This window comes from Dermochelys coriacea, chromosome 14, assembly GCF_009764565.3.
Source record: "Dermochelys coriacea isolate rDerCor1 chromosome 14, rDerCor1.pri.v4, whole genome shotgun sequence".
In the NCBI taxonomy this organism is placed as follows: Eukaryota; Metazoa; Chordata; order Testudines; family Dermochelyidae; genus Dermochelys; species Dermochelys coriacea.
This window is the reverse complement of record NC_050081.1, coordinates 7,279,876-7,304,680: the sequence shown is the minus strand read 5'-3', so window position 1 is coordinate 7,304,680 and position 24,805 is coordinate 7,279,876. Positions and strand designations below refer to the sequence as shown.

Below are 24,805 nucleotides of genomic sequence, written 5' to 3'. Positions count from 1 at the left end.
GGCTTTGTAATTTCCATCTTCTGAATGCCAGAGCTGCGCAAAGCCTAAATCCTGGGCTGTAAGGACTATGTTATAATCAGGGTAGTCTGTTATTGCATCTGAGGACCATTCTTCTTTAAAATTTTCAAATGCACCTAATAGGACTTAGGCTCCTAAGTCACTCTGCTACTTTTGAAAATGTTATCTCTTTCCTGAGACGTGGGTAGATGAATCTTGGCAGTTCATCAACTTCTGTCATCTGTTGTGCGTTCTTAAAGTCTAACCAAGATTTGGAGATGCATGGGAATGAATTGGCTGGGAATGAATCTGGCCATGATGGAAGTGTTGCTGCTAGTTTGAGGAATTCACATAGAGAGAAGAAAAACTGTGCGTGCACCTTTATCAATCTAGTTCTGAGCTTTGGGGTTTTGTTAAATTCTTCATGGCTTCTTGGTATGTAGATAATGATAGTCTTATTCTATTAGCAGTTGGTCAGGGGACAGTCATTTTTCCTCTCAGATGCAGACCCATGTCTTTGCCATCTCCAGGCTGGTTTACAATAATGCACTCTCTTTTATGTGGCCCTTGAGGAACCCTTAGGTGCTTCATCTTGTTCAGAACACAATGGCCTGTCTTCAAATTGAGGAAAGTCAATATGCTTAGCTACATTGTCTGCACTGTCTATCTGTTCGTTTCAGTTTTAGGCCTTGATGACCATACTGTAAGTCTTAGAAGGGCTAGAGCCCTGTTGTTTAAGTATCTGTGTTCCTTCATGACAATTGGAGTCTGTTGGGTTGTCTTGCCTCTCAGTGCCTGGAAATCAGTGGCAGAGTTCTCACAGTTAATGCTCCTTTTTCAAACTTACTTTTTAGCAGAACTTAAATTTACCAAGCTTCATATCATACACGAAAGCTGCTTTGGTCAGTCATGATTTTGACTGAGCGTTTTGTTTTTTTAAATCTACCTTTTTTTGTTGTTGTTCTTCTCTTGGATTGGATTTCATGAGGGTGGTTTTATGAGTGGTAGGACTGTTGTATTTAGTTTTGAGCTCAATATTTTTCTATTAATTGTGCTGCCCTTGCTAACCTCTGTCATGAGCACTTTATCAGATCATAACTAAATCTAGAATACTATCCAGGTCCATCTTCCTCCAATTTCCTTGCCAAAGACGGTCAGTTTCAAATTGATGCAAGTTATTGTCATTTTTTAGATGCTCTACCCTAGGCAGGAATGTGGTTTACACTCAGTAACTATCAGCTATAAGTGATTTTCATTTATGGTGGGTGAAATACTGGTTGATCCAAATTCTGTTAATAAAGAAAAATCTTTTTTTAACATACACTGAAAAAAATTATCTTGGGCATCACGTTTGTATCCTCTAGCTGCCTGACAGGTTCACAAACAGTGTTAGCTAGCCCTGGAGCTGCATCCTGTATGTGCAGACTTTACTGAACAAGTGTCTTAAGGAGGGATTTTAATAAGGAGAGGGCAGGGGCTTGGCACACTGAGATTGAGAGGAAATAGTATAGGAGACGATACAAAGCCAGGTCTGGAAGAATGAACAAAATGAATGGTAAAGCTTATTCTTTGGTGGAGTGAAAGGGAGGGCGAGTGGGTACTAAGTTTGGAACTCTACCTTGGCCCTCAAGCAGGCTTTTCTTGCTGGCTGCTGTGGCATTGTTGCCTCCATCCAAACTTTGGCCAGAAGGAAGCTTTTCCCATTTGTGTGTGAAGGCAAAGGCAGGGTAAAAGAGAGAGAGAGAATACTAAAGTGCAGATGAATTCTGATGGGAGGGGAGAAAGGGAATTCTACTTGCTTGTTCCCTATCCTAGCTGACAGTCTGATCAGAGAAGTCATATGAGACGTGTTTTTCCATTTTTTTTTTTAATTTAAGATTATCCATGATATGGAGGCCCAAATCCACAACCTGAGAGAAGAGCTTATTCAGGTAAATGCTCAGCGGAAGCAACAGTTGGTAGAGCTTAGTCTTCTGCGGGAAGAAGAAAAGCAGCGGGCTGCTCGGGATCATGAGACTGCAGTGAATAAGCTTAAAGCAGAGTCGGAAAAGATGGCCTTAGAGCTGAAAAGGACACATGCTGCAGAGACAGAGATGACATTGGAAAAGGTAAGAGATTCACATGATGTTACTACACAAACCTGGTTAGGTCATAGCTAGTGAGGGACAATGTATCCGAAGTGACACACACTATAACAAATTATACAAATCAATAGTTGTGACGTCACTTAAATAAAGGAAACTGCTGCCGATCAGAATTTGTCAAGTCTATAGCATTCAGGACTGGAGGGGCTCAGAGTTTTGAGGTCCTTGAATGAAAGGCTTCTATGATAACAAATTGCTGATTTCATGATGATAATTACTATTGTTTTGACTAGACTTCTTCCCCAGCAGAGTGCCACACTCTAACAGAAGTAGCAGTAGGATCAGAACACCAATCTATACAGTAGTTTAAGGAGAGGGAAATGGTAGACCAGAATAACGGCATGATTTGAAATGCAGCTTCAATCCAGGATGGGGGTTTATCACTTCTCCTTGATTAGGACGGGGTTGACAAAGGAGATCCTACTTTATTAATCCATGTACTTTGCTGTCAAAAACAGTTTAAGGGGGAAAGTTAAGGATAAAAGTATCTGGATGTACATATTGCCTTCAATATAAAAGGGAAAGCTTTTGTGTGCTTGTTTTTGTTTTTAGTAAGTCAGGACTTAGAGATCAATTTTGTGGGGTGGGGTGGAGGGAAGGTTGGATAGAGGTGCATGAAATGTTTAAGTATGTGGATTAATGTTTTAAAACACACTGGAGCTTTCTCCCACCTTATGCTCAACCAGTTCATTCACAGTATGACTCAGTGTATGGATGTTTTTGGTTGAATGTTGACTCCTTTTTATGGGGTTCACTTTCATTCAGCATGGGGTAGGTGTTTTTGATACAAATCAGCAAGATTTGGAATACTTAAGGAAAGGAACACAAAGAAATGGAATCTGATAGAAGTGTGAAAACCTCACGGCTATGTGATTTAGAAATAAAATGGTTAATTATATGTTATGATACTAATATTTTAGAAAACTGTATTCAACAATCTCTGGACATTTTAAATAATGTAATGCTTATAAAAGATGGTATTTTGAATTTCCTCAATAACATTTTACAAATTCTTTTTAAAATTGCTATGTACGTTTCTCCATTTCCTGTCCTTTGGATGTATTTATGTGATCGCTTACCAGTGTTGTCAGTTAACATCATCGCCATTTCCCTTAGGATGTTGGTTCGTTGGCACTAAGGAACTTGCATATACATATTTCAGCTTTCCTTGTATCCATTTACTCATCTGAGATTGGATCCAACCTCTATGTCCTGGGTGAAATCTAGACTGTTAATGGGAGTGGTCCTGTTTGTTTGGTGCTGCACAGACTGAATCACAAATCTTGTAGGTATTCAGTTCACAGTACTGGTGACTGTACTGCGAAATTAAACCAAAATCTTTAGTATCTTTTGCCAGTATGTAGTCATAAGAACCAAGTCGGAAAATATATATTGCTAGATATTTAAATATACATAGCAGTAACATTGAAGGTTGAGATTTTCAAAGGAGAGAAGCTAGGTGACCAAGTTTCAATGGGATATGGGTGACTAGCTTCCTTAAGCTCCTTTGCACATCCCAGCCTAAATATAGAGCCTGATCCTGCAAACAGTTATGCATGTGAGTAACTTCATTCAGGTCCATTGCAGTCAATCTGACTATTCATATGATTAAAGTTATTCATGTGCATGTTTGTAGGATTAAGTGTTTAATGCAAATGGAGTGGTAACTAATGAACCTGGCCTTTTAAATAACTATGGCTCTGTTCCTTTAAACATGTGCTTAACTTTTCTACTGTGAATAATCTCACTAAATTGTCACTTATTTGTGGTAGTATTGTTAATCTTGCTGATAAGGGTTTGCAAGATCAGAGTCTTATTCTGTAACGAGGTTTGTTTTTTTCTTGTTTTAAAAATATCACCATTATTGGGTTCTTATTTAGTAGGAATAAATTCTTACCTAGGCTGCTGCAGCTTTTAATGGCGTAATCAGCATACAGTTATCTAGAAAAGATCACAAGACTTTAAAATCTATTTTATAATATTTTCAGTTCCTTAGAAAAGAAAAGAATTGTCATCAAAGGACATGTTTAAACATTGTGCTATACTAAAATGAAAACTACTTGAAGTTTAAAATAGGCCATGTGTGTATGTAAGCATACAGTTGTTTTAAATATTTTAACATGTATTAGTGTGATAAATTCCACATTTTTTATTACAAAATGATATGCAGCAACAAAAAATAAGACTATGATATACTGTTCGAACAGTCTTTTTGTTATATTGACATTTCATTTACCTGCATCAGGTTCTTGGTCTGTAATTTTAAACAGCATTCTGAGGATTATGTTGGAAATCTGCCAGCCTGAAGCCATTAAATGGCTAAGATCAACAATTCAGAATCTCTTTTGAATTTAAGGAGAGCTCCCCTTGGCATAATTATTTAAAGCCAAGGTCACAGAAAGTATTTAAACCTTTGAAATTCATAATTAAAGGATTAATATTAACTCATGAAGACGTTGTCATTTTTGCTTAAAAATGGAATTTGAATCTCAATTATTTTCTTTCTTTGATCTTTTTTTACATTAATAGTATAGCAAAAGAAAAAAAGTTAACTTCTTTACATTCCCAAATTAAAGTTACAAATAATCCTTAATCACTTCAGAGGAAAATATTCTTAATAGTCTTGAATCACCATTACTGTCAAAAATATTCTTTTTAAATTTCAGTTAAATTTTTTTCATTTTCCAAATAAAATTATATGAAGACGTTTCTAATTTTAATTTACATTAGATGGCATTAAATTTTAAGGGAATATTTTTATCATTTAGCCTATTTCTTCATTTCTAATTTATGATCGGGAGATAATGTGCTCGGGGGGGGTGGTAACAAAGACCAAAATTATTTTTTGAGGAGAAGAAGTTTTGCATATTCCTGTGCAAGCAACCATGAACTACTTCTACTCATTCCTTTTTCACCTCTTTGTACATCTCCCAAGCTCAGGGCTCTGCAAAGAGGCCACCAGGTCCCAAAGGAGTTTGGAGGAGATCTCCATTTTCAGCTGAAAAGTGAAAATGATAATGTTTACCGAACTGAAATGAAATTTTGGCACAATTGAAGTCAAGTGGGGGTTTGGGATTGGAGATGTTTTTAGAAAAGAAAAGAAAAGAAAAACAACTTTAATAATAGCCCACATGCTGCTGCTTTTAAAAAGTAACACTTTTCTTCTGAGGTTTTGAATTTTTTAGCAAATCTTGTTACCTTTAAGTTGTTATGGAAGAAAATGAAAGGAAAGTTTGTTTATTTTTGTTCATATTTTGTCTTCTAAGGTTTATGTTCTTCCATTTACTTGATTATATATGGTGCCAGGAACTGTTAGGTGAACCTCAGAAGGTTTTGTGGGTCTGGTTTTGGTTTGGAAAAGATCATATGAACATCCAAACTGTCAGAGGCTCATTCCTTTCCTAGGTGAAGGTATTCATTCCCATGTGGCCTTATATTCTGTGCAATATTGATTTCTGTGTGTGTTGGTTTCAGGGGTTTATGGATTGGCACTCACCTGATCAGGATCACAATAAGAAAAGTTTTCTAAAATTTCAGTGAAGAAGACCTTAAAGAAGAGAGAGAATTTATCGAGGCATGTCATTCACATACTTTTGCTTTCTCAATAACAATGATGCAGAATGGGGAAAAAAGGGTCTAAGGGAATAAGCTTTATTGATAGCACCCTGCTCATGAGTATGAACAGATGTGATCCCTTGTAATGAAACATGTGGGATTAATTTGATGTTGCTTGCTACCAGGAAGATTTTCATGTAGAAGAGATGTTACTTTCTTTATTTTTCAGGCTCCTCTTGTGGATGGATGATTAATTGATACTTAAGGTCCATTGAACTTTGTATTGCAAATTGCTAGGCTGGGAATTAATGAGATGTTACTGTTCAAACCAGACGTGGCTGGTAAACCTAAACAAGCAGGGGATTTTGCCAGTTTCCAATTTTGCCAGTTTCTCTGTATTGATTAAATGGGGGGTGATGATGGCACTTTATTAGCCTAGAGAAGGTCTAAATACAGATTATATTCATTTGTACATGGCAGGCCCTTATATGTAATTCTGATTGTGTTTTTTTAATGATGCCCTCTGCAATTAAGTAAACATGTTTTAGTTTGTTCGGGCTGTATAGATTTTGGTATTTCTATTACTCAGAGTCACATACAGTCTCATCTTACCTTCCAAGATAAAGAAAATTAATATTTTAATTTCAGTGTATTTTAGTAGTATTTAATTCATGATTAGAGTATTTTAGCCATTGATGACTATAAGGTTGCTCAGGAATAGTACTTAAGTGAAATTTTAAACGTGTGAAGCTGACAGTAACTATCTGTTTATAATTATTTCATCTTAAAATTAGATTAATCAATAGGAAGGATAAAATATTGTGCTTCCTGGAAAAAGTCCTTATCGGCAGCCAGATGAAACTGTGTAACCCACATTGTAAAGAAAAGAAACAAGTCACCTGTTATGGAACAAAAAGAAAAAAAAAGTCCATAATTTTCCATTGACCTTACTCTGTAGCTGCCATTATTTTCATATAACCCTGCTGTGAGGTGGTGTTCTGAAATGTGAGCTACTAGAGATGTAAATGTTTTGGAACTGACTTACCATCTCTATCCCAGAGAAATCACAGCTCTGTTTGACATTTCCATGCCTCTTCTCTTTGGGGGAAATTCTGCTCTATGCACTATTAAAGCACTGAATATGGTGCTTTGCATTGCCTGGGATTTCCAGAAGGAATTCTGTCTGATTCAGACAGAATTCCTGTCAGTGTGTCTGCTGCAGCACTCCTGAAAAAGGTGCCGCTCTCCCGTCAACTCCACTTCCGCCTCTCACTCTGATGGAGTTCTGGGGTCGATGGCAAAGCGATCGGGGATCAATTTATCGCATCTACACTAGACGCGATAAATCGATTCCCGATAGATTGATCACTACCCGCCGGGTAGTGTAGACGTGGCCTAAGTCTGTAAAACCCTAGCACAGTAAGAGAAGGAGGAATAGCAACTTGTATCCCCTCTGCTTGCGCACACCTGTGGAGTAGCTGGTCAGAATCAGGCCCTTTCTGAGGCTCTTTTGTTGTATTTATTCTTGCCTGAAGATGCTCTAAAATATTTTAATTATGTAATTTACTTTTATTCTATTAAATTGAAAAGAGATTTTAATACCTTTTTGTGTTCTTGCTAATTTGGGACCTGATCCTGTGAACGCTTACTCATGCAAGTAGTAATATTAAAGACAATGGTGTAAAAATAGATTTTCAGGCTTGAGCACTTAGTTATATAGGCCTTTTCCCCACAAGATTCTAAAAGTCCTGTTCACTGCAGGGGTTAAACTGTGGTTGATCATTGCAGAGCTGCACAAATTAAGGGGAGAACACATGAACTTTTGCTCAGCTAGTCTTGTCCCCTTCCCTCTGTGTGAGTAGGAGCAGTCATGAATTCAGTCCCTTACTATCCTGAGAGCGTGAATGTAACCATGCACAAAGGACCAGATGTAGGCTCACACTGTTCCTTCCTAAAGGAGGACTGAAGCAGGTGAACTTCCCAGTAGCTTCTGTTGGGGCAGCTCTAACACAGGCCTTTACATAATAGGCACAATCTAACCATATACATAATGGATTACTGAAATGCAGCCACCTCTGGGGAGAAAGGTGGCAGCCATTTATCAGTGCACAACACCACCATAATAGTTCAGGACAGAAAGTGTTACTGCAGTTATAATCTGAATAGCCATGTTACACATAAATCAGGCAAGGAGTCCAAGACATTAGTATGGAGAGCTGAAATGGTCACTTGCTTGTCATGTCCTTGTGGCTTCATTTATTTTCATGACATCCATTGTTACACTCAAACATAACACAACCTGAAGATTACCCAAATTTCTGTAGTCAAAAGTAATGAAAGATTGTTTCTGGGAAGTGGACCATTTTAATTGTACTGATTTGATTAAAAAATTAAACAGCTCCGCCGCCCAGCGAACACAGTTTTAAGGTACAGATTTTATTTGCTTCCTCTTGAATATATTTTATGTGTCAGTTCATTATATTATTATAGTATATGATGACTGTTTTGCATTGTAAATTACACCCACATATGAAAAATATTCGACATGGGGTGTTTAAAAATAAATACATTAGAGATGCTTACTACCGTTGTGTGGGCTGCACTAATGACTAATTTCAACAATAGGGTGACAGATGTTATAGGTTGTATCAACAACACTTATGGCATAAATACTAGTCAGCCAGGTGTAACATACTATAGAAAGATTGTGTATATTTTCAAGTTTGCCAGAAATTATTAAAAGAAAGAGGTGAGCTGCATTTCTAAGTGCGTGCAGATGTGACTTTTGGCTAACATAGCTGTTTGTAACGTTCATCTGTGGTATTTTCTTGGCAAATAAAATGAGCATTCAGAAAGCATGACCATAACAGACCAGTAGACATGCTAACAATACTCTAAGGAAACAACCTTGGAACACTGAACCTAACTCATAAAACAGTTATATCTTTCATACACATAAATACATATAGTGTGGAGTTGAAGGGGTTTTTTTCCGCTGCATTTGAATAATTTCCATCTTGAGATTTTTGTTGACTGTGTTCCTAGAGTCTAATAGACATTTTGGTTCCTTTTATCAAGTATGTATTCAGGTTTAAGGACTGTCTATCTATTTCTTTCTCACTGCTGCTTTCATTCCAGAGAGGAAGTATGTGTCTGTGTGTACACACCCTGTTTAACACACATGATAGTTAAAATGATAAGATGAAGTTAGAGCCACAAAGAGAGAGAATAGTCCAGTAGTTAAAGTGCTAGCCTGGGACTCTGGAGAAAGTGAAAATCAATGCAACGTAGGCTCCTAAAAGCCTAATTCACTTTTGAAAATGGGGGATAGGTGTCTAAGTCACTAAGACCTGGCAATGCTGAGCAGAGCAATGCTTAAATACCTTTTAAAATGTTGCCTTCTGTGTCTCAGTTCTTCAACTGTAAAAAGGGATAAGAGCACATCCCTACCTTGCAGGGTAAATAAATTAAAGATAGTGAGCCATTCAGATACTACGCTTCTGGGGGCAATTGTGAGTAGTTAAGTAAATAGATTTCACTGATGACAGATGGTTGGTTATATGTATCTTGAGGATCTGGTGAAATATGTATCCTTATTCACAGTTACTTTTTGTTTACTTGATGGATACCATAAGGCAGAAACATGTATCTTCATTAAAATCAGACATAATTTATCACTTTTCCCTCAAGGATGCTTGCTTTACAGTAGCCTGTTAGAAAAGCACAGGAAAAACAGAGAGATGTTTTGCTTGGTTCTCGCACCAAAGCTATAATTTCAATACAATTATGAAACAGTTCAGTTTGTGGAGCTGGGCATGTGAGCTGGCAGGTAACTCGGCCAAAGCTGCACAATTCAGTTTTATTGATTTAAATGACATAACAGTTGTTTGGAATTTTTTTTCTTTTGTACGCTTATAAAGTCCTGTATTTTATAGCTATTATAATCTTGAAATATACCTCCAACAGGATTAACTCTATAAACTATGTTAAGGTGAAGTTCAGGATGTAGGCACATATCAGTGTTCTGAGTTCATATTATCTGTCAAGAATGGTATAGTTTAAAAAAAAAAGTTAGATACCCAGGAAATTCAGAGGTAAGGTTAAGCTTACAAGAAACACAAACATTGAACATATGTAAATTCATCTAAGATGCCAAATTTACTTAACTCTGTCCCTAGAGATGGCCATTTCCAATCTTCTCTTTGTGTTCTTTTATAATTATTTTGTAACATGCTGTTTTTGTAAAAAGGACTTTTTCTAAAGACTTTGAGGTGTACAGCATGCTGTTTGCATTTTGAACAGCTTCTGCTCCTGTGCAGTTTAATTTGCAGGTGGAGTTTTAGAAATGTGCACCACAGATAACGGTTTCATCTCTCTATTTGTTACTTGCTAGCTCTGTATTTAATGCCACTTGGATCATTGGGTTCACACATTCAGTTGTAAAGCCAAATCCAGTTGGTTACTGAGCACCTTCATCACCTTACAGGATTTTTCCCATTTATATGGAAAAAGAAATCTTTGCCATGGAATATGCCATTTGTCTAATACAGAATTTATACATCAGTGTTTTCCTGTGGAGTGCATCCGACCATAAAAAAAGGCCATAGTTGGTATAAACATTATGATTAAAGTATGCCTATGTGGTCAATGATAAAATGAAACAATAAAATGATAAAATGTATACGGTGGATACTGTACACTGCCTTTCTGATTTCTTCAGAGCATTGCTAATGGGATGGATTTAAGATAGTTTTGGAAATTTTATTGAATTTTCATACTTTAAAATGTTTGGATTTTATGTATGTTTAAACTTAGATACTCAGGAAATTTAGAATTATTTTTAAGCACTAATTTTTTAAGGTAATGTGCATTCAAAACAGATATGTAATTTCAACCTTAACTAAAGTTTTTGCGTTGGAATTGCCTTTCCTTTTAGTTACCTTAATATCTAATGGAGACAAATTCTGCTCTTGCAGACCCTAGGAGTTCCTCAAGAGGGAACCCTGGTCCAGCAGACTGTAAATATTCACTGAAGAGGGGATGCCACCTTGGTTTGCTCACCATGAAATCTTCTAATGGCCACTGGACTGGTCTCTCCTGAAATCTGCAGGATGGTGGGGGAAAATGCAACAGCACAGTAGTTTGGGATCAGCAGAACCAGATGGAAAAACCCTTCCTACACCCTTGTGCCTCCTGCTGCTTACCCCGAGCCCCAGTTGAGCAAGTCCTATGCAATGAAAATCTCCAACCCTGCCCCTTCTACTTCATCCTGCTTCTTCCTCTGCTTCTCAGTTGACCTCCTGCTGCTCCTGAAAGACATCATAGGAAATGAATGATCTCGTGCCCTACTCCTACTGCCCTCCTCCTCCTGCTGCTGCTCCCTAACTTGGGGGTCAGAGAGAGCAAAGATCTCTTCCCCCATTGCTCCTCCAGCTCTCTGATCCTTGAGAAGGGGATTCTGGGCAGAGAGAAGCTCCCCCCATCAGCATCCTCCCCCATTCTCTTTTTAAAGTTCAAACAAAAATGATATTTGTATTTTAAGGTCCTTTTCCAAAAACATTGTGTCATTTGATGAAAAAAACTTTCATGGAATGGCAGCTCTTGTTTTTTCTTCGAGTATACATAAGTTCCTAAGGGTGCTCCACCATGGGGCTCGCATGCACCTGTGCGTTCTTGACTGGGGAATGCAAATCAGTATCCTGGGGTCTGTGCCTGCGGAGAGCGGCGCCTGGTGTCCCAAACAACAGCATATAAGGAGAAGCGGACCTGCCAGCATTCATTTTTTTCTCAGCTGCCTGTGGTTTGAAACAGAGAATTGTGTGTCCACTGATTTTCAGCTTCCGACCTTCCTTAATATAATGATTTATTCTTAGTTTTTTCCTGCATTTTGTTCATTTATTTTATTTCTCTTTTAGTTTTAACACAGTTGTGTTTAGAATGGGTGTTACCCTCTCCCTTTTTTTTCTTTCAGTTCTGTTATTGGTGTATTAGCACTCCAGGTTAAGCCGAAAACCCCAGGGTTTAAGATATGCCAGACCTGCCACAGGTCTTTTCCCTGTAGTGACAGGCATTTGAGCTTCCTCCACTGCCTTAGAGACACCCACTACTGTCAAAATGTAAGGTCTGTATTGGATTTAAAGGCCAGGTCTCAGAAAGAGGGAGAGGCTATTCCTTTTAATGGAATGCTCACTAGCCCAACCTCTCTCCCTCCTCATATGTTGGCCTCAACATCCCAGGTCAGTCTGATGGCTACTGCAACTCCAGGAGTACCTTCAGAGGCTAGGACAGCTTAAAAAAAAAAAAAAAAAAAAGCCTCTTTCCCCTACTAGCGAAGCAAAGAAGAGGGGTAAGTCACAACTTAAATCCCACCCTAAGGAGACCTCACATCCCTTAAGGGGTAGAGCTGAGGCACCACCCAGTTCTGGTACTGAGCCACCAGTACTGCACAAGAAGTAACATGCAGAGAAGTATTTTAATACACAGCACAAGGAGCTGTCTAACTCAGTACCAACTTTCATAGTAGCAGCCGTGTTAGTCTGTATTCGCAAAAAGAAAAGGAGTACTTGTGGCACCTTAGAGACTAACAAATTTATTAGAGCATAAGCTTTCGTGAGCTACAGCTCACTTCATCGGATGCATTTGGTGGAAAAAACAGAGGAGAGATTTATATACAAACACACAGAGAACATGAAACAATGGGTTTATCATACACACTGTAAGGAGAGTGATCACTTAAGATAAGCCATCACCAGCAGCAGGGGGGGGAAAGGAGGAAAACCTTTCATGGTGACAAGCAAGGTAGGCTAATTCCAGCAGTTAACAAGAATATCAGAGGAACAGTGGGGGGTGGGGTGGGAGGGAGAAATACCATGGGGAAATAGAAAAGGAGTACTTGTGACACCTTAGAGACTAACAAATTTATTAGAGCATAAGCTTTCGTGAGCTACAGCTCACTTCATCGGATGCATGGGGAAATAGTTTTACTTTGTGTAATGACTCCTCCATTCCCAGTCTCTATTCAAGCCTAAGTTAATGGTATCCAGTTTGCAAATTAATTCCAATTCAGCAGTCTCTCGTTGGAGTCTGTTTTTGAAGCTTTTTTGTTGAAGGATAGCCACTCTTAGGTCTGTGATCGAGTGACCAGAGAGATTGAAGTGTTCTCCAACTGGTTTTTGAATGTTATAATTCTTGACGTCTGATTTGTGTCCATTCATTCTTTTACGTAGAGACTGTCCAGTTTGGCCAATGTACATGGCAGGGGGCATTGCTGGCACATGATGGCATATATCACATTGGTAGATGCGCAGGTGAACGAGCCTCTGATAGTGTGGCTGATGTGATTAGGCCCTATGATGGTGTCCCCTGAATAGATATGTGGACAGAGTTGCAATGGGCTTTGTTGCAAGGATAGGTTCCTGGGTTGGTGGTTCTGTTGTGTGGTGTGTGGTTGCTGGTGAGTATTTGCTTCAGATTGGGGGGCTGTCTGTAAGCAAGGACTGGTCTGTCTCCCAAGATCTGTGAGAGTGATGGGTCGTCCGTCAGGATAGGTTGTAGATCCTTGATGATGCGTTGGAGAGGTTTTAGTTGGGGGCTGAAGGTGATGGCTAGTGGCGTTCTGTTGTTTTCTTTGTTGGGCCTGTCCTGTAGTAGGTGACTTCTGGGTACTCTTCTGGCTCTGTCAATCTGTTTCTTCACTTCAGCAGGTGGGTATTGTAGTTGTAGGAATGCATGATAGAGATCTTGTAGGTGTTTGTCTCTGTCTGAGGGGTTGGAGCAAATGCGGTTATATCGTAGAGCTTGGCTGTAGACAATGGATCGAGTGGTATGATCTGGATGAAAGCTAGAGGCATGTAGATAGGAATAGCGGTCAGTAGGTTTCCGATATAGGGTGGTGTTTATATGACCATCGCTTATTAGCACTGTAGTGTCCAGAAAGTGGATCTCTTGTGTGGACTGGTCCAGGCTGAGGTTGATGGTGGGATGGAAATTGTTGAAATCATGGTGGAATTCCTCAAGAGCTTCTTTTCCGTGGGTCCAGATGATGAAGATGTCGTCAATGTAGCGCAAGTAGAGTAGGGGCATTAGGGGACAAGAGCTGAGGAAGCGTTGTTCTAAGTCAGCCATAAAAATGTTGGCATACTGTGGGGCCATGTGGATACCCATCGCAGTGCCGCTGATTTGAAGGTATACATTGTCCCCAAATGTGAAATAGTTATGGGTGAGGACAAAGTCACAAAGTTCAGCCACCAGGTTAGCCGTGACAGTATCGGGGATACTGTTCCTGATGGCTTGTAGTCCATCTTTGTGTGGAATGTTGGTGTAGAGGGCTTCTACATCCATAGTGGCTAGGATGGTGTTTTCAGACTCCAACGAGAGACTGCTGAATTGGAATTAATTTGCAAACTGGATACTATTAATTTAGGCTTGAATAGAGACTGGGAATGGATGAGTCATTACACAAAGTAAAACTATTTCCCCATGGTATTTCTGCCTCCCACCCCACCCCCCACTGTTCCTCTGATATTCTTGTTAACTGCTGGAATTAGCCTACCTTGCTTGTCACCATGAAAGGTTTTCCTCCTTTCCCCTCCCTGCTGCTGGTGATGGCTTATCTTAAGTGATCACTCTCCTTACAGTGTGTATGATAAACCTATTGTTTCATGTTCTCTGTGTGTGTGTATATAAATCTCTCCTCTGTTTTTTCCACCAAATGCATCCGATGAAGTGAGCTGTAGCTCACGAAAGCTTATGCTCTAATAAATTTGTTAGTCTCTAAGGTGCCACAAGTACTCCTTTTCTTTTTTCAGTACGAACTGACACCTTTGGCACCGAGATGCACACGTGCTCTGAGGTCAGAGAAGTTCCTCTACATGCCTCTCCTGTACAGCGCTCAACATCTCAGCACCGATCCTTTCTCCAGACTCCAATCCTGAGATTCAGGCTTCTGAATACCACAGCTCTCCAGATCCATCCAGGTTTCTTCCCCAGAGGACCTTTTCATCCCAGAGGAACTGGCATTTCCCCTGTTACAGACCTCTGTGAAAGCCCTTTCCTTGGTACAGGTCAGACACCTTGCAACCAGTGTCCTCCAGGACTGAACCCCGATTGGACCTCTGGCATCTATCCTACGGCTGATGTTCCCCCTTTCAGCCCAGGATGAGGAAGGGTCCCCATGGATACTCATAACTTCTGGATATAGGGCATCTGGTGGGGTCTGGAAGATCCTCTTCAGAATACTGGTTCAGCAGGGTGTGATGGACAGGGCTCTTTTTGGCACCATACCATCACACCCCACTGAGCCAGTATTCTGAAGAGGATCTTCCAGACCGCACCAGATGCCCTATATCCAGGAGTTATGCATATCCGTGGGGACCCTTCCCCATCTGTCCGCTCAGTGGGCTTACTGGAATCCCTGGGGTCACCTTGGTGAACAGTTTTGTAGGGCACCAGCCAGAGAGAGACCACAATACCCATCAGTACTGCATCTCTCATAGACATCTCTTGGCCAACCTGATGATGGCCCTCCAGTACCTTATGCCCCTTCTGCACTGGGAGGCACTGGAGTACAGCAGTATAAGCATTTGCTGTCATTAGTTGCTTTAGCATTAACTTCTTGACTTTCTGGTATAGATTTTCTTTCTCTCTGGTGTTTACTCCTCCCTGTCAAATATTTGTCATTGGCATCTCTTCTGTAACTTCTTAATGAAGCACAATACCTCTCTGTTTTGGTGTGATTAGTAATTATTAGGCAAAAAAAAGGATGAGATTTTACTCTGGGCAAACTTCAAAGCATCCATAAGCCACCAAAAAATTTTCTAACTTCCTCTCTGAGCCATATTATTATCTGGACACCTCTAAAATCTGCAGTGACTGATGGGATTTTCCTTTTTAGCATAGTGAGACTATGGTCCTGCAACCATTAACCTCTGCCAGGCTTGTCCTTAGTTGTCTCTTTCATCTCCTTCGGTAGCCATTGTCTGATATTTTCCAGCAGTCACTCATCTAGGAAATGAGCAACCTAACATGGCTTTTTCATCTTCTCCAGCACTCTAGCACAACCTTGAGTCTTCTAAGGAGGAATGCTTGGAGCTGCCTAAGAGCCAGTTCATTGACACAATTATGTATGAGTTAGAGAATGAACAGGTACATCTTCAGATAATCTCTGCATCTCCAGCATTCCTTCTCCCCAAATTAATTTAGCCTCCAAGAATAAGGATACTTAGATGCAATTTCTTGGAGGAGAAAAATAGGTTTGCTTTCCAATGAGTGAAAGTCCCCAAATATATTGCCTGCACACCGCCACTCAACCAGTCCCTTATCTTCAGAGACTGCATGCTGGACAGGACTTGCTTGAGGATGGGGCATTGTACTTCCTTTATAAAAGCAGTTTTTTCACTAGATGGTGCAAGCATTGGTGCATGTGCTGATTTATTGTGGGGTAACTGCCTTTAACTGCTTTTATTTAGCATAAATCTGCATCGGCAATATAGTCATAAACTGCTTTTGTTAAGTAACCTAGGTATTTTTCTGCTGCAGTTTATCTATCATTGACATAATTTATGTTTACATAACTCCTTTAATACCTTTTAGCAAAAAGATTTTTAGAAATGGATATATGTCGTTTGATATTATGTGATAGAACTTGTTAGAGTATTAGTGAAAATAGGGTTTATAGCCCTCCTACCTTCCCATTTCTTTTACCATTCGCTCTCAGGGAGAGGCATCTCCGAGCAATCAAATCAGAGCAGTGTGGCTTCGGCAGAGACTAGAGATGGCATCATGTACAGTGAGTGGCCTTAAGATCAGTAGACGGTTATATAAGGAATTTTATAAATGAAACATTGGTGACCATAAGGAAGATGATGTGTGAATTTCCCTTGATATGAGTAACTAAATTAACCATTCATTGCATTGACACCCTGATTTTATTCTTGGGGGCAATTACATCAGTCATATAACTTGAAGATATATATATATTCTCAATATAGATTCATAGATACTAAGGTCAGAAGGGACCATTCTGATCATGTAGTCCGACCTCCTGCACAACGCAGGCCACAGAATCTCACGCACCCACTCCTAAGTATAGTGAAGTACTGAAGTGGTTCTGCATTGTATAGATGCTGTTGCCTGCGTCTGTCCATATGGTATTTAAAGATTCTGTAATTCTTACCAAAAGGAGTTGGGTATAACCCTATTGTTTTGTTGTTCTGTACCATGTAATATCTCTTGAGTACATCACTTTTTTTTGTCTGCCTTACTGTTCCTGAGCAATAACTTTCTTGTTTTAGTTGTGTTGCACAATCCATGTATGTTTACTTAAATATGGCCTTGGAGCAATTCCAACATACTAGCTTAGTGATTCATGAATTAACACATTTATAGTACCAAAAGTGAACATGAAGCTTTGGCTTTGATGGGAAAATGTCTTTCCAAAGCTTAAAAGACCAAGGGGAAAAAAAGTTTGTTAAAAATGAAATTACATCATACCGTAGGGAAGCCATTTGGAAAAGTCTTCAATCTGCACCAAACTTCAAAAATAATATTAGAGAATAATCTGTCAGTGGTACTTGACTCAAGTGAGACTAAACAACATTTATGGCGCTATCCCAAGGACTTACTGGAGATATTTCAGAGCAGTAGTCTTGTTTGTTCATACATAGTGGGATTGTGCTTTCAATACCTTCTTCTCTTTTTTAAAAAAAAAATGAAAAATGAAAAAAAAAATTCTTTTTTGCCCATACTTCACGCTGCCACATGGATTTAAAACTGGCTGGAGAGCTCTTAACAAAGAGTAATGATATAAATGTCATTGTAATAATTTATATTTGGGTTGTCTGCTAGGGTACTGTGTGATCAGTGTTAGGGCCAGTTTTATTTAACATCGTCATTACTGATCTAGGTAGGAGGACAAACAGCACTTAAATTAAATTCACAAATGATACCTCAGCACTGAAAATTACACTGCCTGATGTTCTGGGACTTTGTTATATTCTGTCTGGACCATTGTCAAAAAAGTGCTGCTAGATGGAGGAACCATTGACAGTTATAAGGTTTCATTTCTGGCGATGTAAAGCAGTTACTTGTTTAGGGTAATACAAGGAGGTGTAATTAACAATAATGGGAATAAGCAAATAACATTTAAATTAATTTCAGTGGATGTTTCCTGTGTGTGGAGCACACAAGGAGAGGCTCTCTTTACTTATTTCTAAAATGCACACACAAGAATTTGTTCAAGAAGTTGAGCCCTTAGACCACCCCACAGTTATGATACCCATGTGAGAAGAGTTGTGCCAAAAGCTAGCATTATGGTGCTAAATTTTAGGAAGGGTGATTTAAAAAAATTAAAAGGAAGCCAAATAGTACCCTAAAAGAAATGAAATAATTAGAACAAGAATGAAACCACTTAAGTTACCACACTGGCATCTCAAGAGACATATCTACCCCTAAGAAAAAAAAGGAAGAAGCAAGAAAAAGAACATTAAGACTAAATGAACAAATATGAGAGAATATTTAAGCCAAAAAGATACACTTCAAGAAGTCCTGTGCTGGTATGTCTACATTACAGACCTTACAGCGGCACAGCTGTATCACTACACCTGCGCTCCTGTAAGGTCTCCCGTGTAGCTGCTCTCCTGCTGACATACCACTGTCCACAACAACACTTTTGCCAATGAAACTTATGTCAGTCAGGGGTGTGTTTTTTCACACCCCTGACCAACAAAATTGTACTGACAAAAGTGGTAGTGTAGACAAAGCCTAAAACTCACTTGCAGAGCAACAGATTATAATTAAGTCTAAGGAAGTGTTACGGGAATTTAACTTGCACTACCTTATGCTTTACTTCTGATCATAGCCTTATGACTTTATCATAGGACCTTTCTCTCAACATGCTTAAATATACTCCATCTCATATTACTCAACTTGTTTGGTTTTCGGGGGGTGGGGTTGTCAACAAGTAGCAACCTGGTCTAAATGTGTTGATTTGTTAATGTTAAGATCATGGAACACATTCTTCACAATTCTTTGCAATGTCTTTACACACTTCCTATGGTGCCCTTTCTGGAAATATAGTCTGAAATTTCAAAACTCCATCCTTTACATATATCGATAAGCACTTCAGTTCAGAAAATATTAGAGTTGATATATGAATCTTGACCTTTCTAATCACAAACTACACTGCTGATTTTCAATTAATAATTTCATATTGCAGAATGACTATTTATTCCTACTTTTTCCTTTCCTACTTAACCAGTATCTCTAATACACTAACTTTACCTGGCATTCTATGACTATTTGACTTCCTTTAGAGTCTCTTATCAAGGACTTTATCAAAGTCTTTTAAAATGTCCAAATAACTTATTTCTATAAAGTAACTTCTCCTTTAAATAAAGTAACTTCTCCTTTATTCACTATTTTGTTGTCTCCTTCAAAGAAGTCTGAGAGTTTGGAGAGGTGCAGTTTTCATCTGTGGTGATTTGACCCTGTCTTACCATTCTTCTCTATTTATAATATATTATTTCAGGTAATTTGCCTGGTTTACTGTTCTGTAATTCCCAGGATCACCCTAGTTCTTTTTATAAAGATAAGGACAACATTGGCTACTCTCCAGTGTAGTAGCTGATTGAGATGCAAGATTGTTTTTTTTTTTAGCAGCTCAGCCAGTTCATTCTTAAATTCCTTCAAAATCGTTGAATGATTGTAGTGTACTGATGGTAGTGTAATTTAGAGGACGGGTCCTGTAACTTGTTCCTTGTGAGTGGACCCCATGCTTGTATGGAGCCACATAGATTTCAGTGTATTCATTTGCAAGATCTGATCTGATGATAAATTATCATTTTGCTTCAACATCTCTTCTTTTGACATCTCACCATCTGACAATCCTTCATCTTTATTACGTGGAATAAATAAGTCTGGGTAGATATCTCCCCAATATCCTCTACGATAAACACACAAGGTAGGTAAAGTAATATATTTTATTGGATCAATGTCTGTTTGTGAAAGAGAAACACTTTCAAGCTTCTTCAGGTCCTTTCACCAGCAGACATTGGTCCAATAAAAGGTATTACCTAACCTACCTTGTCTCTCTAATATCCTAGGATCAACATGGCTGCAACAAAACTTCAATGAACGCACAAGTCATTTAGCTTTTCTGCAATCTCTCTATTCTCCTTGAGTACTGCCTTAACTCCATAGAATAATGTAGCAGGCACACAACTCTTAGGCTTTCTGCATTTGATATTTAACAAATAACTCTTCATTTTATCATATGGAATTTGTACAATACGTTGTTGCTTGGTAAATATTCATTTGGCTATCTAAATTATTCACTGTGGTTTTCTTTTTAATATAGTTTTCTATTTAATAGTGAACACTAATGCAAAGCATCTGTTTGCCCCATACATTTATATTTGTGCAGCATTTGTATGCATTGTCTCCACTGTCACTGATATCCTTCATTTCGTTGGAATTAACATGAGAAATTTTGCAGTTTTTTGTTTTTAGAAGTGGGAGGATGGGAAGCGGATGGTTGGGAAATAGGGAATGGGTAAAATGATGTTATTAGCCCTACATAGTCTTTAATGTGAAAAAACAAAAGTGTTCCAAAATGACTTGCTTGCAGCTGCAGAACATGTCACTGAATAAAAACCACCGTTATTAAATGGGTGAGAAAGAATTATAATTGTTTTGAAGTTCTTATGATCAGCCTGCATATGCTTCATTGTAATATGATACTAAAGTGACTCAATTATGATTTGTATATTTTGGTGCCAGAAGGTTTTTTTTCTTATGCTAAATTATTAAGTTCTCTCAGCTGCTGGGCTGTCATATAGAGATACAGTAAATCACGTTATATTTTGTCATGGATTACAAAGAGCAATAAATTTGGGAATAGAGATCAAAGTAGTTTCACAATCACATCTGAGTGTAGGAGGGGTGTTTAACTTGTAGAAAATCTGATTTAGGTGAAACTGTTTCAGTTCTTGTGTGAATTTGAAATGAATTTGGGTGTTTGATTGAAAATGAATGAGGTACAAATCCCCAAAAGAGTTTTCTTTTTAGTATTTAGTTCAGAGGAGTTAATTCTGACCTAGAGCTGCAGAACGGAACACAGATAAATAATTAAACATTGAGAATGTTAGTCTCCAAAAGTCTTGTTTGTGTTTTTTAATTGCTTTCATGATTGAGCAATGTATTCCATTCTACTTTTAATTAGGATTTTGCTGGACTTACAGCACCAATGACTAAACATGTGCAGTACTTTCTGGCTCATGAAGTTGTACTGTTTTTTTTTTTTTTTGGAGGCTTTTGTTTTATCTGAAACTATTAAAAGTAATCCAAGGTAATCTCACTAAGGAACACTGGTTACTTCAGATCATGGGCTTGGGGGTTTTTGGCTCTGCTTCCCAACCATAGGGCTTTTCTACATGGCTATTTATTACACTGTGACATCAAACCCGGCTTTTTTAATACTTGCATTTCATGTAATAAAAAAGCCCTCTCAGAATGATGCGGACTTGTGATTTTTTTATTTTAATCATTATCTTCTAGTTAAAAGTTGCTTTTTATTGCTTCAAAATGTAACTGAAAGTGAGGGTCTGTCACACTCATCTAGAAAACAAATTGTAATCTTTCTGTACTTTCTCCAGTAGCCTTTCACTCATGTACCATATGTTGATAAAGACCAACGGTCAGATTCTTAGCTGATGTAAATTGTATAGCTTCATTGATGTCGGTGTGGCTATGGCAGCTTATCTCAGCTGAGTATGTGTCCCCAAATTCTGACAGATTCTGCCTACTGTGGAACTCATACCAAGTTAGCCTTTAGATGAGCCAATGATGGGCTTCATTTATTTGAATGACATTACTACCTAGTGTTAACATGTAGTATTTAAGAAAATGACTTGAACTAGTGACTTTACTCACTCTAGAAATGTGTTGGTGGTATAAGTGGAGCTGGCAGTGACCCTTATATTTAGGTTTTCTCATACTTTGCATTAATAAAGATACTTAGAATCTTTTTGGGAAGCTCTAAGAGTATGCACAGATAGCATGTGTTTATAAAGTCATAAAGATTAACATACGAACAAAAGAATGGCCATACTAGGTCAGACCAGTGGTTCATCCAGCCCCGTATCCTGTCTTTTGACAGTGGCCAATACCAGACACTTCAAAGAGAATGAGCAGAACAGGGCAACTATTAAGTGATCCATCCTCTGTCATCCAGTTACAGCTTCTGGCATATTGAAGGTTTAGAGGACACCCAGAACATGCAGTTGCATCCCCCACCATTTTGGATAATAGCCATTGATGGATCTGTCCTCCAGGAACTTATCTACTTTGTTTTTGAACCCAGTTGTACTTTTGGCCTTCACAACATCATCTGCCAACAAGTTCCACAGGTTTAGTTTAAATCTGCTGCCTATTAATTTCATTAGGTGGCCCCTGGTTATTGTGCTATGGAAAGGGGAAAATAATTCTTCCCTATCCACTTCACACCATTCATGATTTTGTAGACCTTTATCATATCCCCTCTTATTTGTCTCTTTTCTGAGCTGAACAGTCCCAATTATTTTTTACTGTCTTCTCATATGGAAGCTATTCCATACACCTAATTATTCTTGTTGCCATTCTCTATACCTTTTCCAGTTCTAATATATCTTTCTTGAGATGGAGCAGCAGAACTGCATGCAGTATTTAAAGTGTGGGAATACCATGGAATTATGTAGTGTCATGATTAGATTTTCTGTCATATTATCTATCCTTTTCTTACTGGTTCCTAACATTGTCAGCTTTTTTGACTTTTGCTGTGCATTGAGCAGATGTTTTCAGAGAATTATCCATGATGACTCCAAGATCTCTTTCCTGAGTGGTAACGGCTAATTTAGACCCCTTTCATTTTGTATGTGTAGTTGGGATTATGTTTTTCCAGTGTTTATTGCTTTGTACTTATTAATAATGAATTTCATCTGCCATTTTGTTGTCCAGTCACCCAGTTTTGTGAGATCCCTTTGTAACTCTTCACAGTTAGCTTTGGACATAAATATCTTGAGTAATTTTATATCATCTGAAGATTTTGCCACTTCACTGTTCATCCCCTTTTCCAGATCATTTCTGAATATGTTGAACAGCACAGGTTCCCGTACAGATCCTTGGGGGACTCAGCTACTTAGCTCTCTCCATTTTAAAATCTGATCAGTTATTCCTGGCCTTTGCTTCCTGTCTTTTAACCAAAAAGAAAAGGAGTACTTGTGGCACCTTAGAGACTAACAAATTTATTAGAGCATAAGCTTTCGTGAGCTACAGCTCACTTCATCGGATGCATTTGGTGGAAAAAACAGAGGAGAGATTTATATACACACACACACAGAGAACATGAAACAATGGGTTTATCATACACACTGTAAGGAGAGTGATCACTTAAGATAAGCCATCACCAGCAGCAGGGGGGGGAAAGGAGGAAAACCTTTCATGGTGACAAGCAAGGTAGGCTAATTCCAGCAGTTAACAAGAATATCAGAGGAACAGTGGGGGGTGGGGTGGGAGGGAGAAATACCATGGGGAAATAGGTTTCAGAGTAGCAGCCGTGTTAGTCTGTATTCTCAAAAAGAAAAGGAGTACTTGTGGCACCTTAGAGACTAACAAATTTATTAGAGCATAAGCTTTCGTGAGCTACAGCTCACTTCATCGGATGAAGTGAGCTGTAGCTCACGAAAGCTTATGCTCTAATAAATTTGTTAGTCTCTAAGGTGCCACAAGTACTCCTTTTCTTCATGGGGAAATAGTTTTACTTTGTGTAATGACTCATCCATTCCCAGTCTCTATTCAAGCCTAAGTTAATTGTATCCAGTTTGCAAATTAATTCCAATTCAGCAGTCTCTCGTTGGAGTCTGTTTTTGAAGCTTTTTTGTTGAAGTATAGCCACTCTTAGGTCTGTGATCGAGTGACCAGAGAGATTGAAGTGTTCTCCAACTGGTTTTTGAATGTTATAATTCTTGACGTCTGATTTGTGTCCATTCATTCTTTTACGTAGAGACTGTCCAGTTTGGCCAATGTACATGGCAGAGGGGCATTGCTGGCACATGATGGCATATATCACATTGGTAGATGCGCAGGTGAATGAGCCTCTGATAGTGTGGCTGATGTGATTAGGCCCTATGATGGTATCCCCTGAATAGATATGTGGACAGAGTTGGCAACGGGCTTTGTTGCAAGGATAGGTTCCTGGGTTAGTGGTTCTGTTGTGTGGTGTGTGGTTGCTGGTGAGTATTTGCTTCATATTGGGGGGCTGTCTGTAAGCAAGGACTGGTCTGTCTCCCAAGATCTGTGAGAGTGATGGGTCGTCCTTCAGGATAGGTTGTAGATCCTTGATGATGCGTTGGAGAGGTTTTGGTGGCTATACTTCAACAAAAAAGCTTCAAAAACAGACTCCAACAAGAGACGGCTGAATTGGAATTAATTTGCAAACTGGATACAATTAACTTAGGCTTGAATAGAGACTAGGAATGGATGAGTCATTACACAAAGTGAAACTATTTCCCCATGGTATTTCTCTCTCCCTCCCCACCCCCCACTGTTCCTCTGATATTCTTGTTAACTGCTAGAATTAGCCTACCTTGCTTGTCACCATGAAAGGTTTTCCTCCTTTCCCCTCCCTGCTGCTGGTGATGGCTTATCTTAAGTGATCACTCTCCTTACAGTGTGTATGATAAACCCATTGTTTCATGTTCTCTGTGTGTGAATGTATATCAATCTCCCCTCTGTTTTTTCCACCAAATGCATCCGATGAAGTGAGCTGTAGCTCACGAAAGCTTATGCTCTAATAAATTTGTTAGTCTCTAAGGTGCCACAAGTACTCCTTTTCTTTTTGCGAATACAGACTAACACGGCTGCTACTCTGAAACCTGTCTTTTAACCAGTTACTGATCCATGAGAAGACCTTCCCTCTTAGCCCATGACTTTTTACTTTGCTTAAGAGCCTTGGTGTGGGACCTTATGAAAGGCTTTCTGAAGGTCCAGGTACATTATATCAACTGAATCATGTCTGTCCACATGCTTTTTTGACGCCCTCAAAGAATTCTAATAGATCGGTGAGGCATGATTTCCCT

General features: G+C 38.9%; 1 protein-coding gene across 1 annotated transcript in view; it reads left to right on the top strand.

The window, feature by feature from the left end:
• The window catches only part of CEP112 (centrosomal protein 112), a 297,948-nt gene that overhangs the window by 198,249 nt on the left and 74,894 nt on the right, over window positions 1–24,805 (top strand). The window contains 1 exon segment of the mRNA XM_038371118.2: window positions 1,875–2,105. Coding sequence (XP_038227046.1) covers window positions 1,875–2,105 — 231 coding nt within the window.